The 23,767-nt window shown below is 38.4% G+C and overlaps 1 protein-coding gene across 6 annotated transcripts in view; it reads right to left on the reverse strand.

Annotated features, from left to right (window-relative positions):
• The window catches only part of unk (RING finger protein unk), a 337,167-nt gene that overhangs the window by 66,154 nt on the left and 247,246 nt on the right, over window positions 1–23,767 (reverse strand). For all 6 annotated transcript variants that reach the window (XR_010861738.2, XM_067158929.2, XM_067158953.2 and 3 more), the window contains 2 exons: window positions 22,570–22,761; window positions 454–609 (listed from right to left, as the gene is read on the reverse strand). Coding sequence is in view for 5 of the 6 variants with exons in the window: in XM_067158929.2 (XP_067015030.1) it covers window positions 454–609; window positions 22,570–22,761 (348 nt within the window). In the remaining variant the exon portion in view is untranslated. The remainder of the gene's footprint in view (window positions 1–453; window positions 610–22,569; window positions 22,762–23,767) is intronic.

Genomic DNA, 23,767 nt, shown 5'->3' on the forward strand with positions numbered 1-23,767 from the left:
CTCAACCCTATTGCCTAGCCAAGAGTCCTGATGATGTTGCTCATCAGGTTTTCATTTGACAAGAGTATGATCCTGTTCACCTAAACAGAAGAGGGACTCATCCAAAAACACAAATATATCAGGTCATTATATAATTCCAGTCATTAGTTTGATAATCCCCTGCAGCTTAATTTGATATCAGTTATCTTTGGAGAGAGTGACAAGCATGCAAGTCGTATTGGAATAAACTGTGATAAAGAGCAGTCAACTGCTGAAGATGACACTGCATTTCAGGTTATAGTTTGCCAATGTTACGCTAACATATCAAATAAAACAAAACGATCGCTCACTAAATCCTTATAAGATTAATCACCTCAAATTTTTTTGGTATCAGATATAAAGAATCTTTTCCCAATTTTCCCCACAGATCATGGATCACATACAATATCTGAAGTGAAATTGTCTATTACTCACCTCATCACGTTGTTTTTCTGCTATATTAGCTTTACGAGTAGATTCTTCTGCTTCATGTTGCCATGCCTCACAAGCTGTGCGAGCCTGAGCTATTCTTTCCTCCCATGAGGCCAACTGCGATTTACAAGTTGCTAGTTCTTCACATAACCTTTGTACCTAAAATAAAATTGAAGAATGAACAGAAAAAACAATATGCCAATGTAAAGTTATAAAATGGCAATAACTGTAAAAATCTTTCTTACAAATGGGCACAGACCAAACCAGGCAGTCTGAAAAAGATGACAGCAGAGCGAGTAGCAAAAAGTTGAGTTCCTGATAATCTGTGTAAATATCTGGTGTATATGGAAGTTGGGCGATAATAACAAGTAGTAAGGATTTTTTGATATAGTTGTGTGGTTTAAAAATGAAGTTGAAAATTACCAGGTGGGATAATCTTACAAACTTCTAAAATAAATACAGGGGCTCTCACCATAACATGAATACGTGTGCAAAGTGCAAGAAAGAGCTAGGAAAGGCGGGAAAAGTACGGTGTGGTGAATGCAAAAACTGGTATCAAGGGAAGTGTGCTGGTGGAAAGAACAGTAGCTGAATCAGTAAGAACTGCGTCTACAAAAAACATTGTATTCGGTAAGTGATGGGATTGAACTTTTATTTATTTACTTTTTTCCTAGGGGCTTTACGTCGCACCGACACAGATAGGTCTTATGGCAATGATGGGATAGGAGAGGCCTAGGAGATGGAAGGAAGCGGCCGTGGCCTTAATTAAGGTACAGCCCCAGCATTTGCCTGGTGTGAAAATGGAAAACCACAGAAAACCATCTTCAGGGCTGCCGATAGTGGGATTCGAACCTACTATCTCCCGGACTGAACTTTTAAACAAGTTACGGAAAGATGTGCAAGCATTAAATTAGACCAGCGAAAGAGAGAAACTGATCTGGGGAATTCCCTTAATACTTCTCATGATAGATGACAATGTGCATTTACTAAAAATTCAGCAACATGACACAGCTCAATGTTTGTCTCAGCCTCTCTAACACAGGAGAATGCTCAGTTGTGCTCTAGGGTGAATAGGGTGAAGGCTTTAGAGAATCATATAACAGAGTTGAAACAGTACTCAAGAAGGAACACCCTTTAAAAACAAGGTGGTCCCGAGTGTAAGAATGAGAATATACTCAAGACTGTGTTCCAAGTGTAGGAATGAGAATATAATCAAGACTGTGGAGCAGGTGGGTAAAGCCAAAGCAACTGAGTCAAGAGCACAGTACAATTATTATGAAACTAGTGAGGAGGTTTGATAAAGACTGTTTTATCAAACGTTGTAGAGTGAAGAGGAATCTGAGCACAAGACACCTTAGGCTACCTGGAGACAAGGTGTATATCAACGAGAGTCTGACTCTGGAGAGGAGGTTGCCGGCAGCTACACGTCTGAAGAGAAAAGTACTATGCTTATTTTTGAACTGGCTTTATGTTGCACCGACACAGATAGGTCTTATAGCGACGACGGGATAGGAAAGAGCTAGGAGTGGGAAGGAAGCAGCCGTGGCCTTACTTAAGGTACATCCCCAAGCATTTGCCTGGTATAAAAATGTGAAACCATGGAAAACCATCTTCAGGGCTGCTGAGACAGTGGGGTTCGAACCCATTATCTCTCAGATGCAAGCTCACAGCTGCGCGCCCCTAACCACATGGCCAACTCGCCTGTTTCTGTGCTTTCTGCAAAAAAAATTATTAGGGTTCTCGTATTGTTGTTACTTTGTTAAGAAGGAAGCCATACTTTCCAGTGTCATCCTGGTTAAATGTAACTTAAAAACTTATCAGTCCTGGCGAACACACAAGTTAAATATAAATATTACACTATAATATATCTGCAAAAAACCACATTATTAAACAAGGAATTAAAACACACGCTATTAAACGAAGAATGACATGTTTCTTTGTTGAAAGATCATCAGATTCTATCAATCACACTCAAATATTTAGAATATTTATGTTTAGGAACTTGAAATCGGGAACTCATCTTAACACATTGCGGACCGGTCCCGAGAAAACTTGTGTTTGCCTAGCCGAGCGTTGCGGACCGGTCCCGAGTTATCTCGTGTTAGCAGCAGACTGAACTTTAGTGCTATCTTTTGAGATATACGGGAACCATTTGGAGGTCAGGGGTGATAGAACTCTGTTATGTATGGTTCTACCCAATCGATAGTCGCATTTCTTTTCGAGTATTCTTCATATCATCGATTTTCTTTGCATTTCCCGACAACATGTTTACAAAGTTCGAAGAGCCATGCAAGATGGCAGCGCCCAGGGATCGCACGTGTTTAGACAAAGATGAAATTATTCGCGAATTATGTGCTGATACAGGCTCCGAATATCTAAGTGAAGCTGAATATTTAAAGTTCGATGATGAAATATCTTCTAACGGAAATGTTTCAAGTGATGACGATGATATAGTCTTATCTTCAAGGTGTGAAACACTCGTAGCGCAGAACGAGTCTGATAATTGTGTTCCGGGTGTAAATATTCTAAATATTGTAAAGAATGTAGTGTTTTCTGACAACTGGGTTATGGGCAACAGTGAACCTAGGCTATAGGATTTTGAAGGTGCTGCTGGTATAAAGGTATGGTCTAATGAATCTGGAAACAGGACAAGTAGCAGGACTTATGATTGGTGAGGAATATTTTCAGTATGTAGCTGAAAAGACAAACTTATACTATGAGCAGAATTCACATTCTTATAACGTATCCCCTAAAACACTAAAGTGGACTAATGTCACTAGCAAGGAAATTAAAAAAAATATTGCTCTGCGTATATTGATAGGGCAGGTGAAGAAATCATGTCTGGAAGATTACTGGCCAACCGATCCCCTAATAAAAAAACCCATATTTCCGAAAACTATGAGCCAAAATAGATTTCAAGAAATACCCTGCATTTCAACATCTATTCAGGAAGGCCACTAGAAAAATACGCAGTAGTCCTTCAAAAGCTAGTGAAGTTCTGACAGTTTATTTGAATGCATGCACTCCAGCTTAGAGGTAGTTAGAAAGTGGCCGGGAACAGGGATGTGCATGGGGTGAAGTGCACCCGGTCCGCAATGTGTTAACACATTAGCACCTTGCGTTGCCATATGGCAACGATTTTCGCACCTTTTTCTTTTAATACTGTTGGCAACAAGAAATAATCTGGAAGATTTTACTGTCATCCGACAGTTACAGAAGAGTTTGTAGAATCGAGTAATCATGTTTGTTTAATTTTAAAATCTATTGATGTGACGACTGGTGGCCTCTTGGTTATTTTAAGATTCCTGCGAAATGGCTGCCGGCTTCACGTAAGAAGGATATAAAATTTATAAGTGAAGTTCTTTCATTGGATTATGTTTACAGTAGTGTTGTGCACACTTCATTATATATGTTGTAAGTATTTGAAACAGTATGGGTGCACAATGCCATAGTAGTGCTTGTTGAATAATTAGCGTTGCCATATGACAACGCTAGGCATTCATACTCAGTAAAATTGCTGCAGCTGTCAGATCATGATACTTTATACTGATTCATACATCTTCATTGCAGGAAGGGATTTTCCCTTTTAGAAGCACTGGATATGCTACTGACTGAAGATCTCGAAGGTGATATTTTTGTGGAACCGCTCTATGTAAATGTACTTACAGATGAGGGCTCCTGGTGATGAAGATGATGGTGGGCCTATTGATAATCTCTCTCTGGACAGTTACGTGTCAGTGCTGAAATGAAGTGTGTAAATAATGAAAGAATCTGGATTAGTTACGATGGTGAAGGTGTGTTACCAGAGGACGAAGTGCCTTTTCTGTCTACTGATGCAAGATCCGTTTCAATACCCGATGCTGTGAAAGAGCAGATAACTGATAGAGGAAATAATAAATCAAATAAGAAACCAAGATAGACCGATGGGGCTGATTTCAATATTGGGCGACTGTTGACATTTCTGGAGCCTAGTTATAGCAAGTGAAAATCCACGACTGTTGTTAACATTTTTGAATTGTTTAGAGATAACCAACTGATCGAACATTTAGTTTGAGAGACTAAAACATATGCAGTGTTTTTAATTGTATGGATCCACAAATAACTTCTGATGAAATTCGTTGCTTTATTACCATACTTTTCATTTCTGGATATAATAGGTTGCCCTCCAAGTGTTCTTATTGGGACACACAGGATGATATGAAGAGAGTGAAAGAGGGTGGGCTAACGCGCAAGTATTGAGGGTGGGCTTTTAAATGCCTACGAAAATACAAGACTACTGTAGTTACTCTATAGTTTGTAACTGCATCTGAAGTTCTTTGATTCTTCATTTTCTTATTTTTGATTTTATTCTATTGTTCCAGTGAGTGTTTTGTTTTGACAGGCAACGTATGTGTCTATGTACTGCAAACAAATATTTTCTCCTTTGATCAATAATTCTATTTTTCTTTTCGCTGTGATGTGAACAAAAACTGATATTCCATATTCTTACAATAAATAATGCTAAGATATTTCAACATTGTTAGTGTACGAAAACAAAACAACACTTTGCAACCTCAATTCGACTTTCAAAACTCATTGTTTAAAAATAAGTAGTGCAAGCGCCTAGCGTTGCCATATGGCAACATCAAATATCTTACGACCTAGCGATTCCAAAATTCTGAAACTTGTTTAATTAGTTTATTTTGGTCCCAAGCATGCGGTAAAATACAATAAGAAAATCTCAGAAAAAAAATTCAGGCGCTAATGGGTTAATTTAGATGCCTTCCTTTGTAACTTCCCCACCATTTACTGCGAGGTTTTTGGAAAACCGTTGCTTTGTCGTTGGCATGGTTCCAAATGGTTGCAGTCATTCACCTACTTTCATCACCTCACGCATCTCCCCTTGGCTATGTCAATGACACGCTGTGTTTTATTATTATTATTATTATTATTATTATCATCATCATCATCATCATTAAGGGATAGCGTAAGGAGCACTTATAATGGACTGTTTAGTCTTACTTTAATTTTCGTGAATGTAATCTACATTTACGTGAACAGCTTTCATTGTCTTTTTTTTTTTTTTTGCTTTACGTCGCACCGACACAGATAGGTCTTATGGTGATGATGGGACAGGAAAGGGCTAGGAGTGGGAAGGAAGCGGCCGTGGCCTTAATTAACATACAGCCCCACCATTTGCCTGGTGTGAAAATGGGAAACCATTTTTAGGGCTGCCGACAGTGGGGTTCGAACCTACTATCTCCCGAATACTGGATACTGGCCGCACATAAGCGACTGCAGCTATCGAGCTCTGTTTTCATTGTACTATATTTGCAGATTTTATTTTTATTATTATTATTATCAATATTTTTTCCTTAAAGACAGTGCTTGTAAGATGTTATTTTTAGTGATAAATGATGATCTATTTGTTCTTGGTGATGATCTGGTTGAAGAGTGTAGCAAGGAATTCTTAGCAGGCTTTAAAGCATATTTCTGCTTGTACCACATGTCATCTGATCCAGTCACTTTCTCATTCATCATCATCTTGATGGCAGTCCCGGCCTTAATGAAGGCCACGGCTGCTACCTTCCCAATCTCCCACCGTTCCTTCGCCGAAAACCTTTGATGTGTAAGTGCGACGTTAAACAAATAGTGAATAGTGGTTACATTATGGAAGAAACATTTATTGGTCGAAGCTAGTTCCAATAAATGTTTCTTGATTTTGTATTGAAAAGGTGGAAATATTTTACTCTTCATTTTTAATTTAATTGTAATCATTGTTCAATACGGACCATTCAAAAATGACATTCATTTCTCTTAATCATCTTCTGTACAGCCTGTTTGAGGGGCATAGCAAGATATAATATGGGCAATTAAGGATGGTGAATCAATCTTCATAGACGTGAACCTATCTGACACTCTTTTGACACTTGTGATGATGTTGAGGTAGTGCTGGTCAATCACTATTGCCACATCATTCCGTGCAGTACTTGTACCATGGTAGATGATTTTACAGCCATTCCCAATTTCTTTCACTTTTTTGAATCTCTCCACTTGGTCTCCTGTATGCAGGAAATGTTGACACGTCTGTTATTCAGCATTTCTTCTAAATCACGTTGTCACCCAAATCAAAGTTCCAATGTCGAGTGTAGTAAATCTTAGGTCTTACTTGTTGTCAGACTAGCTTTTTTAACTTTCCCTGTCCATAGGAAGGTAACCCTAGCACAATTCTCACTAAAGGTCTGCAAATGACCCAGTTCGTTCGCTCACGCTCATTTGAACCTCATACGGTCAACCTAGAGCAGGTTAGTGGTTGATGCGCTTATAGACAGTATCAACCAAGTTATGACGAATAAACTTAAAATAAGCGAGAAACGGAGAGTGGCTGACTATAAAATGCTGGACACCATGCAAATATTTTAACGAAATATGGATTGAAGTAATGTAAACACAAACTTATTATAAAAACTGTGAGATCAACTTGTCAAGTTAGCAGACACAGAACATTAACTTGTACTGTCTTTCATATCATCACAAACATTCATCATTATTGTGTTGTCTGTTTTAGTACAGAGAGAATCACAAGAGCATCATTCAGTATATCTTGGTTAAGCCAGCTCCTTTTGCCCCTCAAAGTTACCAGCTGAACAGAAATTTCTTTCACTTGCCTCATTGGAGACTGGAAGAGACAATACTTTCTTTGATAGCAGAGCAAGTCTTGGATATTCTGTGCTGTTATTTAGCCATTACGCAAGGTGATGGTCACCAGAAAGGTGATCTCTTAATAAATAAATTGTTGTAATAAGAATATCAGACACATTTATTCGCCCATATACTCGTTTCTGACATAAATCTTCTAGGAACCTATTCCCAGAACAACCGTAAAGGGACGGAGATCTGTTGCACACATTTTGACATACTTCTATGTAATGTTTTGTTAGATATCATGTGGTACTATATTAGATGAGTGCACTGTATTCGGCCACACTTTACACATGTGCTTTTGTATGTGAGGTAGTAGATGTGCAAATGTCAATAAGTAAGCACAACATTTACTATCTGCAACTGACGAGAAGCCGCGGCAGCTTGTATGTATGGCACGTGTAACAGATACTACGCTTTTAGCTACAAACATCAGTTGTGACAGAAAATGCGAGCTCTCTGAATCAATGCATATTCATGATCAAACTGTTCATTAAGCAGTACATACAGTAAACGTATAATTAAGCCACAATTGCACTGCCACTTTGAAACTTCACAACAGTACCTCATTTCACAAGAGTCACTATGGACGGAAAATATGTTTATTGTCAGCCCTTGAGATTTGAGACAGGTGCATGCGCAGCAGCCATGCTTACCACCCCCCTCCCCACCCCCGCTCTTCTTACCCCGTATCCCCACGACTTATCGTCAGACGACAATAGTACACGACACATATCCTGCATGTTGACCATTTCCAGTTGATCCTAGTAAGAAGTATTCCTACAATTTGGTCTTCATCCTTTCTTAATTTAGTAATTGCTTCCTCTCAGGTTTTGCTTTTATTCTGTCTGTGGAGTCCTATTCCATGTTCGAAACAAATGTTGTAGTGACTGTGAATGTGAATCAGTTGGACCAAATCTGGTGCGTTCACTCAGACTGTTAAGCGCCAAGCGGTTGGACAGATCATGCTCACTAGCAGAGCAGGACTTCATTACACGACTACGTGGGGAATGCAGACCTAAGTTACTCATGTCAGTAGGGTGCAAGAGAAGCGCGAAGCTGGCGGGAGGGGGCTAGCATGATCCAAATTCCAAAGAGAGAAAGCCACTGATGTGAAAAGAAATACCTCAACCGATGGGTCACTTAGTCCGTTGTCAAGGTCACTTCACATCTACGGCAAGGATCAAAAAGAGGCCGCTCCTAACCTGGAGTACAGATGCCTTTAACATGAGGAACAGACACAATCTTTTTAATGTATTTGGTCGGTGAGAACAATTTTATTTTGCTCAAGGCCACCGGCAAGCAGGTTAGAACCCCCACTATCCACCACCTGGGATGCCCCACATGGGAGTAACACCACTCCCCCTGCAACGACAGCGTAGTAGGTTCATAATGAAATGAACCAAACTATAATTAACCGCTCAAGCAAATTCGACGTGTACAGACCTACAAAACATAAGTCAGGAGCGGTCTGACGTATACCTGTACGGACTAGGCTAGTGATATTTTAGATGTACATCGGCGTACCATCTGTTGGTTGTCAACATGAACTTTTAGCACGGCTCGCAGCACAGGGTATCATTCTATGCAGGGGAGTATCTTTTACCGTAATGCGGCATTGTGTTGGAGTAAAAATAATTTGTTTCATGAACGTTCATTGTAACATATCCACAAAGATGCACACGAGATGCTGTCAGTTGGTACAATTATTTTATTCACATCTACTTACAAATTAAACACACATATAACCTTAATCGCTGGTGTCACAAACAAAACACTCTCATCACAAAACCGTCATTTAAAAAAATACCAATCGCTGCACATAGAGATTACAACCTTGAAACACAGTTGAAACAGTTGACTGCGTAAAAGCATGACACAAGTATAACCTTGCTACACCATAACTCTACTAAACAACAATTCGTCAACAAATAACTCTCTAACCACTACACTAATCTCGTCACCGTGAAGATAGTCTCCTTATATATGTCTTTGCCAGGCTTCCAGAAAGGCACGTTACAAAAAAACTACTTTTGTGAAAATTCTAGGGTGCCTAATACATAGATTGTAATGCACAGAATGTTCTCAATCGTTCTAGCGCCTATTACCATTCTGGAAGTTACAGTGTGTTTCACAGTTACAGATTACAAAGTATACAGGTAAGAATAAACTATATACAGTTTCTTGCGTTAATTGAACTAATGTAAATGTCTATGTACAGCACATGTTTCATGACATAACCTCACACACAATACGATCATTCGACTATGTAAATAATAATACTACTAATACTAAATGGATGTACATCACTTCACAGCCATACATACAAGAAATAATAATAATAATAATAATAATAATAATAATAATAATAATAATAATAATGCGAGCTCGTTCTTGCATTAGTTACCCATAGGTGAGAGAATATTGTTTTCAAGTTATATCTGTTTATCACACTTGCGTCAATTGTTGTAAACAACATGGTGGCGTCCTCGCATAGTCTGTAATTATCTAATGCAGCTCTAAAACGCACATTAGGTTAAAGTAGCGATGAGAATAATCCGAGTGATAATGAAAGCGTTAGTGATGATGATTATGCACAGCAGGAAATTACGTGTGATGTACATAATTATAGTAATACAAGTGAATGTCCACCCGTGTGGTCATGGACACCTGTTTATTTGAATTTTATTCCAACAAGGAGATAATTAGGCATTTTTTACTTTGCATGCCTCCTTTTTTTTTTTTTTTTTTTTTAATTTAGATACAACAACTGCATGATATGAACTGTGTATCCACTTATTTTGAACAAAATCAAACAAGCTGTTTAGAAGTTATAGCAGTGTTTGTGACAGCATGTAAAACTGTGATATTTTTCTAAAATTGATTTTTGCTGTAGGGTAAAACTTGGCCAACTGGGTTGAAGGGTTAAAAAGTGAACCCTGAAGCTTCCAGCAATGATTCTACCTTAGTCCATAGGGAATGGTGGAAAGATGGATGGAAGTCAATGTACTTTGTGCGACTAATGTGACCAACTGTTGAAGGAAGGAATGAGGAACAAGACAGTCAAGAAAGAGAGAGATTCCACAATTTTGAAGGACAGCTATATTTTTAGCAGTAATTTTAAAGAGAGAAAAATGTTAACATTTAAAAAGCACTGTGTTGCTACATTCTCTCTTTTTTCACCAAGAGGTTCACATTTCACTACCATCCGCCGGGCTTGTTCTCCACAGACTGACCACCATTTTGAACGATCAACTGACTCTCCCGCTCACCTGATGTTGCTCTAATGTCTCACACATTCTAGAATGAACTCTCGATCATAGAAATACGCCTCACCTTGCTCAGCTGGGCACGATGAACGAGAGGCCATTCCCCACTGGATGTGTGAGCACACCACACTGGATAGAGCTGGTTCTCTAGTCCCTTCAACTGCTGCTGTTTTGGTTTCAGGTGAGACATAGAGATCAAGTCATGTAAAACATCCTTGCATTCATCTTTCTAAATAATGATGGAGTTGGGTGAATCACATAACTGCACAGCACTAAAATCCACTTGTGTTTTTGGCTACTGATCTTTAACGAAAGCTTGGACTTACACGCTTTACCATATTTTGAACTGCTCCACTCTTCAAGCAAATTTTATCTTCATGTGCCTGCCGTTACTCCTATTAGAACTCTTTTCTGCGTCAGTCGTGTCTCTCGGTTCCCTCATTCCCGTCCCGCTTCCACCCCTCATCTTGTTTGAAATTTTGTACGATTGTATGGTATTAGGTATTTAAAATTTAGGACTGACATGTAATGAACTTAACTATCGTTTGATCGATCTCACTGTTGATTCTTTTGAATTGTGTTACTTATTCTTAAATATATGAGACTTGTTAACGATTTGGCATAAGTGTTTCCATGTCTATGCACCTGTATTAACTATATAAAATATTTAAACTAAACACATATCATGCACTTGCAATATCTGTCTCAGTACTCATCGAATTATATTTGTTATGCTTTGTACCCGCTGGTCGGTTGTGTACACACACGGATATCTATTCTAGTAAAAGGTGGTTGTTATTATTATCGAAATTATCTTTTCGTTTAGTTGTATATCTTGTTACCATCCTCTATGTCCCGGATCCCTCTGGGCTATATTCCACCGTGCACAAAAGTGTTTAGTTATTATTATTATTATCAGTAATATTGACATCCAAGCTCGCTCCAAGGAGGCAACGTGCGTTGCCAACAACAATGCTACCAACCACCGAGATGTTTCCATGGATGCACCTGTCTTGGAGTTCCAGTCTTTCTGAGTTTCTGTCACTAAGCAGCTCGAGGAGGTGAAGTGTGAACTTGCTGCAATGAAAAACCAAATCACCAAACAGGGCAACCTAATTGACAACGCAGAGCAGTACAGCAGGAAAAACTGCCTTTATGATACGGTGTTCGGTTTTGTGAAATCCCATCTAGGGATAGACTTGACATTGGACAATTTAGACCGGCGTCAGAGAATTGGGAAACCAAAGAAAATCACAGCTGAGGTAATGACGAGAGGGAAAAGACCCATCATAATAAAATTCACACAAGATCATGACTGTGACCGTATCTGGTGTGCAAAGAAGCCGTTTAAGGGATCAGGCATGCTGATAATGCTAACAGCAGTGGGAAAAGACATATTAAAAGCTGCACGTGACCACTTCATTCAAAAATAAGTGACCACACAGTACTGAAGTAATGGCAAAATGTGTGTGTGTTTACGTGGAAGTTATCAGGAAACAACAGATGCGAGACTACTCCATTGTATCTGTCACCATACTAGAACTTGGGAGTACTGAAATAACTTGTCCGACAAAGAGCAATGACCGGCACCCCATTTGTGTTTCTTATGCTCCCCTTGCCAATTTGTCCCCTAGACAGCCTACTGCATTCCTTTCCACAGCTGAAGATCACCTCTCACAGGTTTACCACCCACTGGGCCATTAGCTTATAAATCCACTGAGAAAATATGGGCAAACCTGTCTACCTGTTTGTTTTGTGTTCATATCAACACTCAAACTATTCCAACATATCACGCCGAGTTAAAAAGCTATTTGTGAAAGAGGCATCATAGATGTTCTTCCAGTCTCCAAACTATTTACCTTCAACTCGAGTTTCATTATGAGAATTCTGATCATGGAGGAACAATAGGGATGGGCGAGGAGGCGGCACAGTTTTGTACATTGGGAATAAGTTCCCTAGTAAATTAATTTATAAATCTCCTCATTCTAAACGTCCAGGACCTAAATTTGTGTTTGTGGAAATAACTACTCTTACCAGAAAGTGCTAATAGAAGTGGTATACAGACCTCCCAGAACAGGAAATTTCTTGGAATTAGAATACAGCCTACTAAGACTTACATGTCTTACCGTTTGGCAACAGCAATATGAATTTACTTCTATCTACTGTGCCAATTCACTGTCATAAATTGAGGAACTAAAATGGACACAGTAATGAGAAGAATAGATATGGCACACAAATTCATTCATCGATATCCAGAAAGTACAGTGAAACCTCGATTCTCCGTTTTTCGAGGGACCATGAAAATAAAACGTACAACACGGGAAAACGAAAAATCCGGGAATGAATGAAAACTATCAACAATTTGGCTAAACATCACAAAAATTAAATACCGGTACCGGTATGTATAATTATAATCTTACAAAAACTCCTAAACCAAACCAAACTACAGCCCCAGTGGGACTTTGCCTGCCAAGCGACCGCTGCTCAGCCCGAAGGCCTGCAGATTATGAGGTGCGCATGGTCAGTGCGACGAATCCTCTCGGCAAATATTCCTGGCTCTGGAGATCGGGGTCGCCATCTCACCATTAGATAGCTCCACAATTAAAGGTATTCACGTAGGCTGAGTGGACCTGGAACCAGACTTATATCCAGGTAAAATTGCCTGACCTGGTCGCAATCGAACCCGGGCCCTCTGCATGAGAGGCGGGCATGTTAGACCGCGAAACCGCATTAATTACCGGTACGCGAGTTCAAAATCTCGGTACTTTACATTCAGTTTTACAGGGGAATCTTCGTCAGTTTCCCGTGAAAACTTCTTTCAGTTCAGCAACTTTGATTAGGCTAGCCAAACTTCGAAAAATCTAATAACGCCAAGCCAAACGACAATCGACCACAAGTAGTTTTTAATTCTCTCATCTAATAAAATAAAGCACATTAGATACAAAAGCACCCAAAATGATGGCGAAATCCGTTCATTTCTTAATCTTTCATTGTAATTTGGTCTCCGGTATACTGTTCGTAGTCAGTTTCTGGAAATCTCGTACCGCGCAAATTAGGCCTACATCGACTTTTAAAGGTTATGTTGAACTCGAAAACATGGTTTCGAATGTAAGTATCGATTCTTAAAAGTTCTCGAATGCATTATATTCAATTCTGCGCGTCACAAATCCAATCAAATTGGAAAGATAAAAGAAATATAAAAACTTCAGAAATTACGGTTATTCGTGACCTTGAGGTCATCTGGAAAGCGCGCTCGCTGCACATGTCAGTACGAGTTTGAAATGATACCAACCATTTAAAATGTAACGTGCGCGAATAAAACGACTGCAGTTTTTGGTATTTTAACACGAAAACATAAAATCCCCAGGCTTACATCAGGACCTAAACAGTAATAGCAATCCCAAGACCTCCCATGGCCTTTTTTTTTTTTTTTTTTTTTAATGTAGGGTGCAACATCTGTTTTGGTCTCGCTAACATATCATGTACGATAATATCAAAAGGTTCTGAATTTGTGTTAAGAAGGAGCAGTTTCGATTCCTGCCTGAAAGCCCAGTTACTCTGCAATGACCTGAGCAAAGTGCCGAAAACCTCTTCGGCAGTATGATCGAAAAAAATGTAAAAATATAAACATGCAACCCTGGACATAATATGGACGTTTTATATGTGCGAACATATGACGAAACTCGTTCCGTCTTCAAGCAGAGCTGTCGAAATGCGCCGTGTCTCCTTGCAATTGTTGTGGGCACCCTCTGCTTTATGATTTTCCGAGATTCTCTAAACAATACCATCCGAATGCGATGCTAAGATGGTCTCTTATGTAAGTTCACCGCCGATCGCTTTTCTAGTACCGGTACAGTACTTGCTTTAATTATTGCAGTGACGGGGCGTTAACGCCAAGATCCATAAATATGCCATAGCCGTCCTTTCGTGAGATACAGTTTATTAAAAAAACGATTGATCGAGGATTTAGCATTGATGTGACTGGAATTTCTGGACGGTTGATCCGGGAAAGCGTTTCTTCCAGGAACGGATAATGCGGGACTTTTACAACGTGATTTAATTACGATGCTCGCGGGACCACGTAATTTGAACGCATATTCCGGGAAAACGTATTTTCCGGGAACGGATAATCGAGGTTCCACTGTAATACATATAGTGTAATCAAGGCGAGGAATATCAAGGCGGCGGTGAGAAAAATAAAGAAATGCCTAAGATTGTTATAACATTATTATTACTACTTCTCATAAAATACTGCAAGCAAGAAGAAGAAACGTACCGTCGTGATAAAAATACGCATATATTACGAGCAGCTATCTATTATTTGGAGAGAATTAGTACATCATTTGAAAGAAGAAGGCCGATATTGCAGAATATTGCATTGAAATGCGTAAAATAAACGCCAAGAACTTAAAGTGTCACATCAAGAAGAAGATTACATACAAATCCCGAAAGGCAGCAGCAGATAACATTTAAAGCTCGCCGGCAAGAAATATTAAAGTCACTGTAATTAGAATCAACATATAAAATAGAAATCAAAATATATAAATGAATTTTAGGTAGACGTATTGGAAATCTAGAAGAGAATATCAGAAATGAAACTCAGAGAGACGCTTCATTTAACACCAGTATTAATGTTAGAAGGCAGTGAAAACCCTAAGATGATGAAACTGACTATGTCTGTATGCATTTTTGTTACATTTGAACAAGACATAACCATCAACATGAGCTAAGAAGACCATGGCCGATGTCCAGGGAAGGCTTACCTGAGATGACGGAGAAGGGAGCATGACCTGTCCTGCAACATCCCACAGACCAGCAGGATGTAGCAGCCAGACCTAAATCGCAGAGGGCCCAGTACATATGATTCCGTCATTGGAGCAGAGGGAAAAAGATAAGTCATATACGTCTATGCAGTAAGTAAATTAGAAATCTGTTGAAACAAAATATTATTTCCTGGTGTATTAAACAAACAGTGCAGCAGTGAAATCTTCGAATTAGCTCATAAATAGTGGATTTTTGTGTGATATCATATACATGTGACATTGTAAAGGGATGATAGGTAGTCATCTAAATGAAATAGCAGTTCTTTGGCTAGGATATGAATGTGATATATGTAACCAGTCAATGTGTTCGTAATGTTGTCTAACATACAGAAGAGGTTAACACATGCGAATTATAAGAGTTGTATCGACATTGTGGTTAATGTAACAAATAAGTTATGGTTGGTATATTATAAAATGGAGGTGATACAGTGCCTTACGTAGTTTATAATTGGAATATGTGAAGACATATGAGTAATATGAAATGATACAGAAGTGAATTAAGAAGAAATGGAATGTTTAAGCAAACAGATCATGATTATGGAATAATCTGCACCAAGTCAATGTGTACATGAGGATTGTTGAGATGAAAGAAGAAATATGATGAGGAAATATGAAACAGATGATATATATATATATATGAAATGCTGTAATTTCAGCTAGTCCATTAGCTGAGAGGTGGCTGTCCCACTAGTGGTCTTACTTCCTTCAGACTAGCAATCCGTCGGAAGGACATTTGATTGCTTTCAAGTCTTGCAAAAAGAAAAATGCAAGACCATAACGGGACACATGGCCCAATACTTGGAAGGAAGATGATGATGATGGTGATATTTATTATTTCATCGATAAAGAAGGGAATGGTTTGTTGCAAGGGTTATATTGAGAGGATTGATGCAATTTGAGGTTAATAATATATATATAAAACTCCATGATGAGTGATTATTCTTAGGTATTCCATATCCAACGTTGAATATGAGTTATATATCTCACATATAGGGAATAGGCACATATAAATCAGAGATAAAACCATATAAGGAAAGTTAAGTAGAATATTAACCAACATTAACCCAGATTTCAACCACAGTCATGTTTGCTTAATAAATAGAAATATGTCATACTTACTTATCACAATTATGCTACTGGTGAGGTTACTGACACATAATCGCTAAAGATATTGGTTGTTAGAGTCTTCTTAAATGACAATCATACCTATTTTCATAAATAAAGGTGAATGAAGTGTTGTAAGTTAGTGATGACATGTTGATATGTTGTATGTGATACATTTATGCAGTTAACTTAATTCCTACAATTTGTGAGAGGGATGATATCCATATGAGTTGCTTCTTCTTTTATCGATTTTGGCCAGCTGTGGACCACGTAAAATAACTCCTCACGATTTAAATTTTCTTTGGCGCCAGTACTCATTCATCCTCCTGCTTGCTGCTTCTTTCCTTTCAGCCGTCCATTGTAGTTTCTTCTTGGTTGCTGTTTCTGGCTATTGGTAACGATTATAGATGACAATTTTGAAGAGTGCATATGTAGTAAATGACTTATCACTTATCTTCTTCCTGGTGTATTCACACATAAGAAAGATGAAGTGATTGAAATCATTGATATTATTGAGAGTATTATCCTCAATATTATTAATTAACTATGGAGATGTGAAGACATGAATACACTAAATTACGATATTTAAGTCAAGGCAACGGATGATATTCAATGATTTTCCAGATAGATCTGTAAATTTTATAACTTTAACGAATGTAGGGATTGTAATCTCATTCAATACCAAGGAATTGAACAAGAGATGTGATTTTAATTTACAGGCACAGAATTCAAATAATTATTTTAGATTTATTTTCTACTTTACGACACATAATTGTAAATAAGTTATTTTTTTGTTTTGATCAAAGATCAAAGGGAAGTTTTCCTCTTTCCCAGTGTAGCTTTTTAAAGTTCAACAATATCCAAAATTACAATCACATACCTTGTAAATTTTGATGCCAAAACGAGCCCTTTGTGAAGGATTGAACTGAATGTATGAAAGGCTCCCACAAAATGACATCGAATTTTCATCCATGTAAATTTCCCTTCCTCAAAAAAAAATACTTTCCTTAGTTTGTCCTTATTGAAGGGGGAAAATGTGAAAATTTGGAAATGTTTTTGAACCTGTCTAGACAACGTTTCACCAAAAGATGGGGCAATATAAAAAAATTTTAGTGCTCCAATAATCACTGAGGTTAGGTTTTTTTATTTTGAGACATTATAACGATTAGGGCAAAATAGGCTCTCATTTCATTTACGGATACATCTACCCACTTGTTACAAGAATCCCCGCCACCCATAACTGCAAATACAATGAGAAGACGATTTCCACCTAATAAATACTTATTAAATTTAATAAAATAAGTATTGATTAGGTGGAAGTCTTCTTCTCATTGTGTTTGTGTAAAATATCAATACAGATTGAAACTTATAGATTACAAAACCATAACTGTGTCGCAACCATACCTGTTCGTTTCATTTAAGATATGTTCCCAGAAATCATTGCCCAAGAACTGACTGAACAGGTCTAATTCTGTAGGAGATTCAGACAGCTGTCTTGAAATCAGTGGATTGATTCCTAACTTAACAGTGCATACCTGCCAATTTTACAAAACTCAAAAACAGGAGATTTTGATAAGAAAATCAGGATATATCAGGATACAATTGGTCAAATCTGCTTATTCTACGTCTTGTGCAATACTATGGTACACATTATAACACGTATTGTCTCAAAACCCGACTGCTGTTATACGACGCTACTAGGATAAATATTGAGTACCTCTATTCCCTCATAGGAAGTACGAGGTATGTGAGCGAGATGTTCAGTCCCTGATAAGCTTTCCAAAAATAGTATGAACTCATGCTTTACACGTGTGAATCAGTCATACACTTGGATGCCATTACTTAACATATTGCATCACATGCCCGCGTGATTATGCGAAGTGCAATGCTATAATTATCAAATAATAAACTAAAATTCACCAGAATAGTCTCCAAATGGCTCTTAAAAATCTCTAGAAAAGTCACTATAGTCGCTATCTTTGAAATTTCGTCATTAAATTACTAAAAAAGAATCCAAATTTAGCGATTAGTCTCTAGAATCGACTAGACTGATATGTTACATGTTACAAATATCATGCCTGGTCCGTATTGAAATGTACATTAATTCCATAATGATACAAAAGTTTCTTGAGATCCACCTATTCAATACACACTGGGTTCCTAAAAATTAAAATTTACATCTTGTCATTTTAATTAACGGGGCATTTTCACACTCTTGATCCCAAGCTGCCAAAAGCTCCTCGTTGGATGCAAAACACCGCCCTTTCAGCTTCATCTTCACTTCTGGGAAGAGTGCGAAGTCACATGGGGCAAGATCAGGACTGTATGGAGGGTGATCAAGCACATTCAATCCACTGTTACATTAGCACGATGTGCTGGAGCATTGTCATGATGCAAGAGCCAAGTGTTGAGCCGTGAACTTGGAGCCTGGATGACCTGAGGCAGACAAGTCTCACTGTATCACTTTGCAGTAACTGTCCTTTGTGTTTCTAGCACAAGCTGAGTCAAGATGCCCCGTTTAGTGAAGAATAGTGCAATCATACTTTTCTTCATTGATCTTGACTTTCGCACAGTCACAGGAGTACCCTCATCTTCAAACAGCCACACCTTGTTCTGGGGTTTTGTTGGGACATCGTGATAATAAAGCCAAGTTTAGTCACCTGTAACAATGCTATTGACGTTATGCGAAGTCTCATTTTCAAATTATTTTATCATTTTTCAGCACCATTTCACTCTATGTGCCCTTTCTTCCTCTGAAAGTGAATGGGGCACCGAAAGGGAACAAACCTTTCTAACATGAAAATGGTCATGTAGAACTGAATGAATAGCTGGTGCAGGGATGTAGAGAGTCTCTTCTACCTGCCGATATGCCAACCGCCTCTCTTGCAGCAACATTTTCCTCCCAGCTTCAATGTTTTCCTCAGTCACTGATTCAGACAGTCGCCCAGAACAAGGATCTTCAACCCCAAAATTTCCTCTCTGGAATTTTTGTACCAGCGGAAAATTTTTGTCCGATGTGGACAGTCTTTCCCCAGCGCAGGAATCATTTCCTCCAGGCACTGATCAACAGTTAAACCATGAGCAAAATTTTAGCAGATAATTGCGTGATATTCACCTTTAGACCACAGACATCTTAACTTGCTTTCCATCCCAATGCTTGGTAACAACTCGTGTGAAGGTCGCGCCTTACTGTCTTCTAGACCGGTTTTCATCCCTCACCATAACAGGGATGTCTAGCCAACCATTTCTGTGTATTGCAAAACTTTCCTAGTGCCCTTTGTACAGGTTTCAACACACATCGCACATTCATGCGCATTTCACATATTAAACATCGATATTTCATTTGAAAGCTGCCAATGAGCAAAGGACTTCCAGCCACTGGTGTACAAAAATGATATAGTGGGATCTGAAAACAAATGTTTGAAGTTCACCAAAAATTAAGCTAAAATCTGGAGAAATAATAGAATAATCGGGAGGCGGGAAAAACTGTCAAAAATCAGGAGTCTCCCACCTAAATTGGGAAAGCTGGCAGGTATGCCAGTAAAGTTTATTTTTACAGGGGTATTTGGATCATCTGTCCACGTCCAGTCACACAGTATATCTTCATTCACACATACATCATCTTCCTCACTAGGTACTTGTATGTTCACCAAAATCAACAACTCTAGATTCCTCATCATTCACTTCACTATCACTGTCGCTCAATATTTCATTCATACAATCTGCAAACTCCTCGCATTCCACGAACACTCCATCTTGGTTACGCCTGGGCGCCGCCATTTTCATAATGTAAACATAAACAAGACCGCTGCCACCTCTTCCAAAACGAGTTCACTGAAACCAAATTATTTATGGAACACCATTGATTTCAAGCAAGGACTATAAAAAATTTCAATTTACTTGTAGGAAGTAACATAACAGCTCTCTGTTGATAGAAATATGATGTTCAAAATGCAGGACGGGTGCTGCTCGTCTTTCGACATAACAGTGGGAAGTCGTGTACGGGCAGTGCCCATCTTTCAACTCCAATCAGTTAAAAGAAAGGACACAATACTGAAACAGCGTTCCTGAAGATTTCAGATTCTGTACAACAAGCTATGGATCAAAGACAAGTTACGATATCCTCCTTGACATCAGCAGTGATTTCCATACCATAAATTTTGATACTCTTTTGGAAAAACCACAAGCCATGCATTTTAGCCATATGGTCCTCCAGTTCTTTACTTCTTATCCTACCGAGTGAGTTGGCTGTGTGTTTAGGGACACACAGCTGTGAGCATGCATTTGGGAGATTGTGGGTTCAAACCCCACTGTCAGCAGACCTGAAGATGGTTTTCCATGGGTTCCCATTTCCATATCAGGCAAATGCCAGGGCTGTACCTTAATTAAGGCTATGGCCGCTACCTTCCCACTCCTAGCCTTCCCTATATCATCGTCACCATAAGACTGTGTCGGTGTGACATAAAACAGATTGCAAAAATAAGAGAAAAAATTATCTCACAAACCACATGCAACATGTTACGATTGACGAGAGTAAATCTCAATGGAGTGTAAGAAACACTGGAATCCCTCAAGGCAGTATTTTAGCTCCAATTATTCTTAGTTCATATTTAAATGACATCTCAAAACAACTTAAATTTTGCAAATATGTGTATGCCGATGATCTCCACATATGCTATCATTCCCCAGTTAAAACATCCATTCTGCAACAAAGAATCTTAATGACAATCTCAACAATTAAACACAATATGCCGGCGAAAATGTTCTCATTATTACTCCGAATAAAACGCAAGCAATACTCCTTGCACAAACTACTCATAACTAAACTCAAAAGCAGCAATATCCCCAACTTACAGCTACGTGGTGCTAATATTACTTTCAATCAATCAATCAATCAATCAATCAATCAATCAATCAATCAATCCTGATCTGCATTTAGGGCAGTCACCCAGGTGGCAGATTCCTTATCTGTTGTTTTCCTAGCCTTTTCCTAAGTGATTTCAAAGAAATTGGAAATTTATTGAACATCTCCCTTGGTAAGTTATTCTAATCCCTAACTCCCCTTCCTATAAATGAATATTTGCCCCAGTTTGTCCTCTTGAATTCCAACTTTATCTTCATATTGTGATCTTTCCTACTTTTATAAACGCCACTCAAACTTATTCATCTACTAATGTCATTCCACGCCCTCTCTCCGCTGACAGCGTGGAACATACCAACATACTTTCTCAAACGCAGTAAAAATCTGAGTACCATTATGACTGAAAATCTAAATTTGAATGAACACACAACCAGTGTATGCAGGATAGTACATGCTTCTCTTCATCCCCTCAAATATCAACAATCCTCCCACTAAATTTAAAAATTAGATTGGTTCAGACACTCATACTTCCCTTAGAGCATTAAATTAATGTATTAGATGTCCGACTCGTTGGCTGAATGGTCAGCGTACTGGCCTTCGGTTCAGAGGGTCCCGGGTTCGATTCCCGGCTGGGTCGGGGATTTTAACCTTCATTGGTTAATTCCAATGGCCCAGGGGCTGGGTGATTGTGCTGTCCCCAACATCCCTGCAACTCACACACCACAACACTATCCTCCACCACAATAACACACAGTTACCTACACATGGCAGATGCCACCCACCCTCATCGGAGGGTCTGCCTTACAAGGGTTGCACTCGGCTAGAAATAGTCACACGAAATTATTATTATATTTGTATTAGATTCATATTTTCATTAAATTACTCTGCTCACATCAGATCCTTTTTTGAACGACTAAGCTGGTTAAAAAAATTTGACGAAGTGTAAGAGAGGCCCAGGAACCCTAACTTAGCCATTAATAATTAATCATAATACAATAGGAAGAAACATGGATTGGAACATAGTTGAGGAACAGCAATGATGGTTGGAGAGTGGAAGATACAAAGGTGTCATTAACACACTGAACTCGCTGGAGCTGGATAAGGGACATTAAGTTACTGATGATAAAAATTACGATGGTTGCCTGATAGGATTAATACCTCAATCTCTCTCTCTCAAATTAAATAAAGCCTTCATAAAATTACGATCAGCTGTTTCCGCAACACCTATAACACACAAAAATGAACCTGAAACTAATATTGACTTATGTTTGTTTTATACGAGCAAAAATAATTGATCAGACACAAGGACAATTTTATACACACATACGCATTGCAGGAATAAGAATCAAAACCAGATAATCTCTGAAATGTGAAATCTTACCTCTAAATTAGCACCAACAGATGAACTAAGAGAAAAGCTATTGAGTATCGATGAAGAGCTATGCTGATTTGCACAGTTACTTGGAGACATATTTGGATGAGAGAAGTCAAACAAGCTTCCAGATGTAAAACTACCGATTTTTGATGTACTGCTACTAAGTTGTATATGAGATGGATTCAAGAATGTAGAGCCCTGGAAAAAAAAAAAAACATCAATATATAGCAATGTGAATTGGGAACTAAAGAAATAACCATTTCAAAATAATCAACAAATATAATGAATTTACAAAGTTTAAATGCAGGGTACATTATGGGGATTCTAGTAATGGCTATCCTCAACAAAGCATCCCCATGAATTCGAAAGCTTGGTGAGCATCTGGTAACATGCAAAAAGAGTTCGTAGATTCTAAAAAAATATTAGCGGAGCAGTGACTCAACCTACGCTATCATAGGAAAAATGTAGACATATTTTACCAAACATTCAGAGACTCTACATAAGAAAGTCTCATATAGAAAACATTGCCCTCGGGCAAATTTAAATAGCAAATCAAAATGACAATTGATAGGACCAAGTAACATGAACTGAGTTCTGAAAAACTATTTTAACGTATTTAAAAAAGTAAAACTAACAAACTGGCACAGGATCTCACTTATACACAGTAAATTTGACAAAACATGCTAAAACAAATGGCCTTCAGATGTAGCTTCACATTAATTTATATTTACTATATACTTCTTACACCCTACTACATACCCCAGTACATTTCCAAAAAAAAAAAAAAAAAAAAAACTGTAATCGAAAATAGGGGAGCGGGTCTTAAATGTAAGGTTAGTATTTTTGCATGTGAAAATAAGCCTGAAATGTAACAATGTAGATGACCCGACCATAGATAAGGGGTTCTATACAGCAGGAGTGCTCAACGTACGGCCCATGGGTCGAGCCATTTTATGTGGCCCTGGCCGAGTTTTTATAATTTATGTTTTTCATCAATACCGGAAATACTAGATAATTAAAACTTTATTGTAATTTAAAATCTCTGAATTATTTGTAGTTTTCCTTGACATAATGTTTCTTTTACTGAGCTGTAGAAAAGTTCTACGATGCATTATTATTCCCACCTTAAACGCAGGTAAGGGTTAAACTTCATCCATTCATTTCTTGGAATTACAGCTGCCGACTTGCCTGAAGAGTGAAAGGC

This window comes from Anabrus simplex, chromosome 1 (assembly GCF_040414725.1).
Source record: "Anabrus simplex isolate iqAnaSimp1 chromosome 1, ASM4041472v1, whole genome shotgun sequence".
Taxonomy (NCBI): Eukaryota; Metazoa; Arthropoda; class Insecta; order Orthoptera; family Tettigoniidae; genus Anabrus; species Anabrus simplex.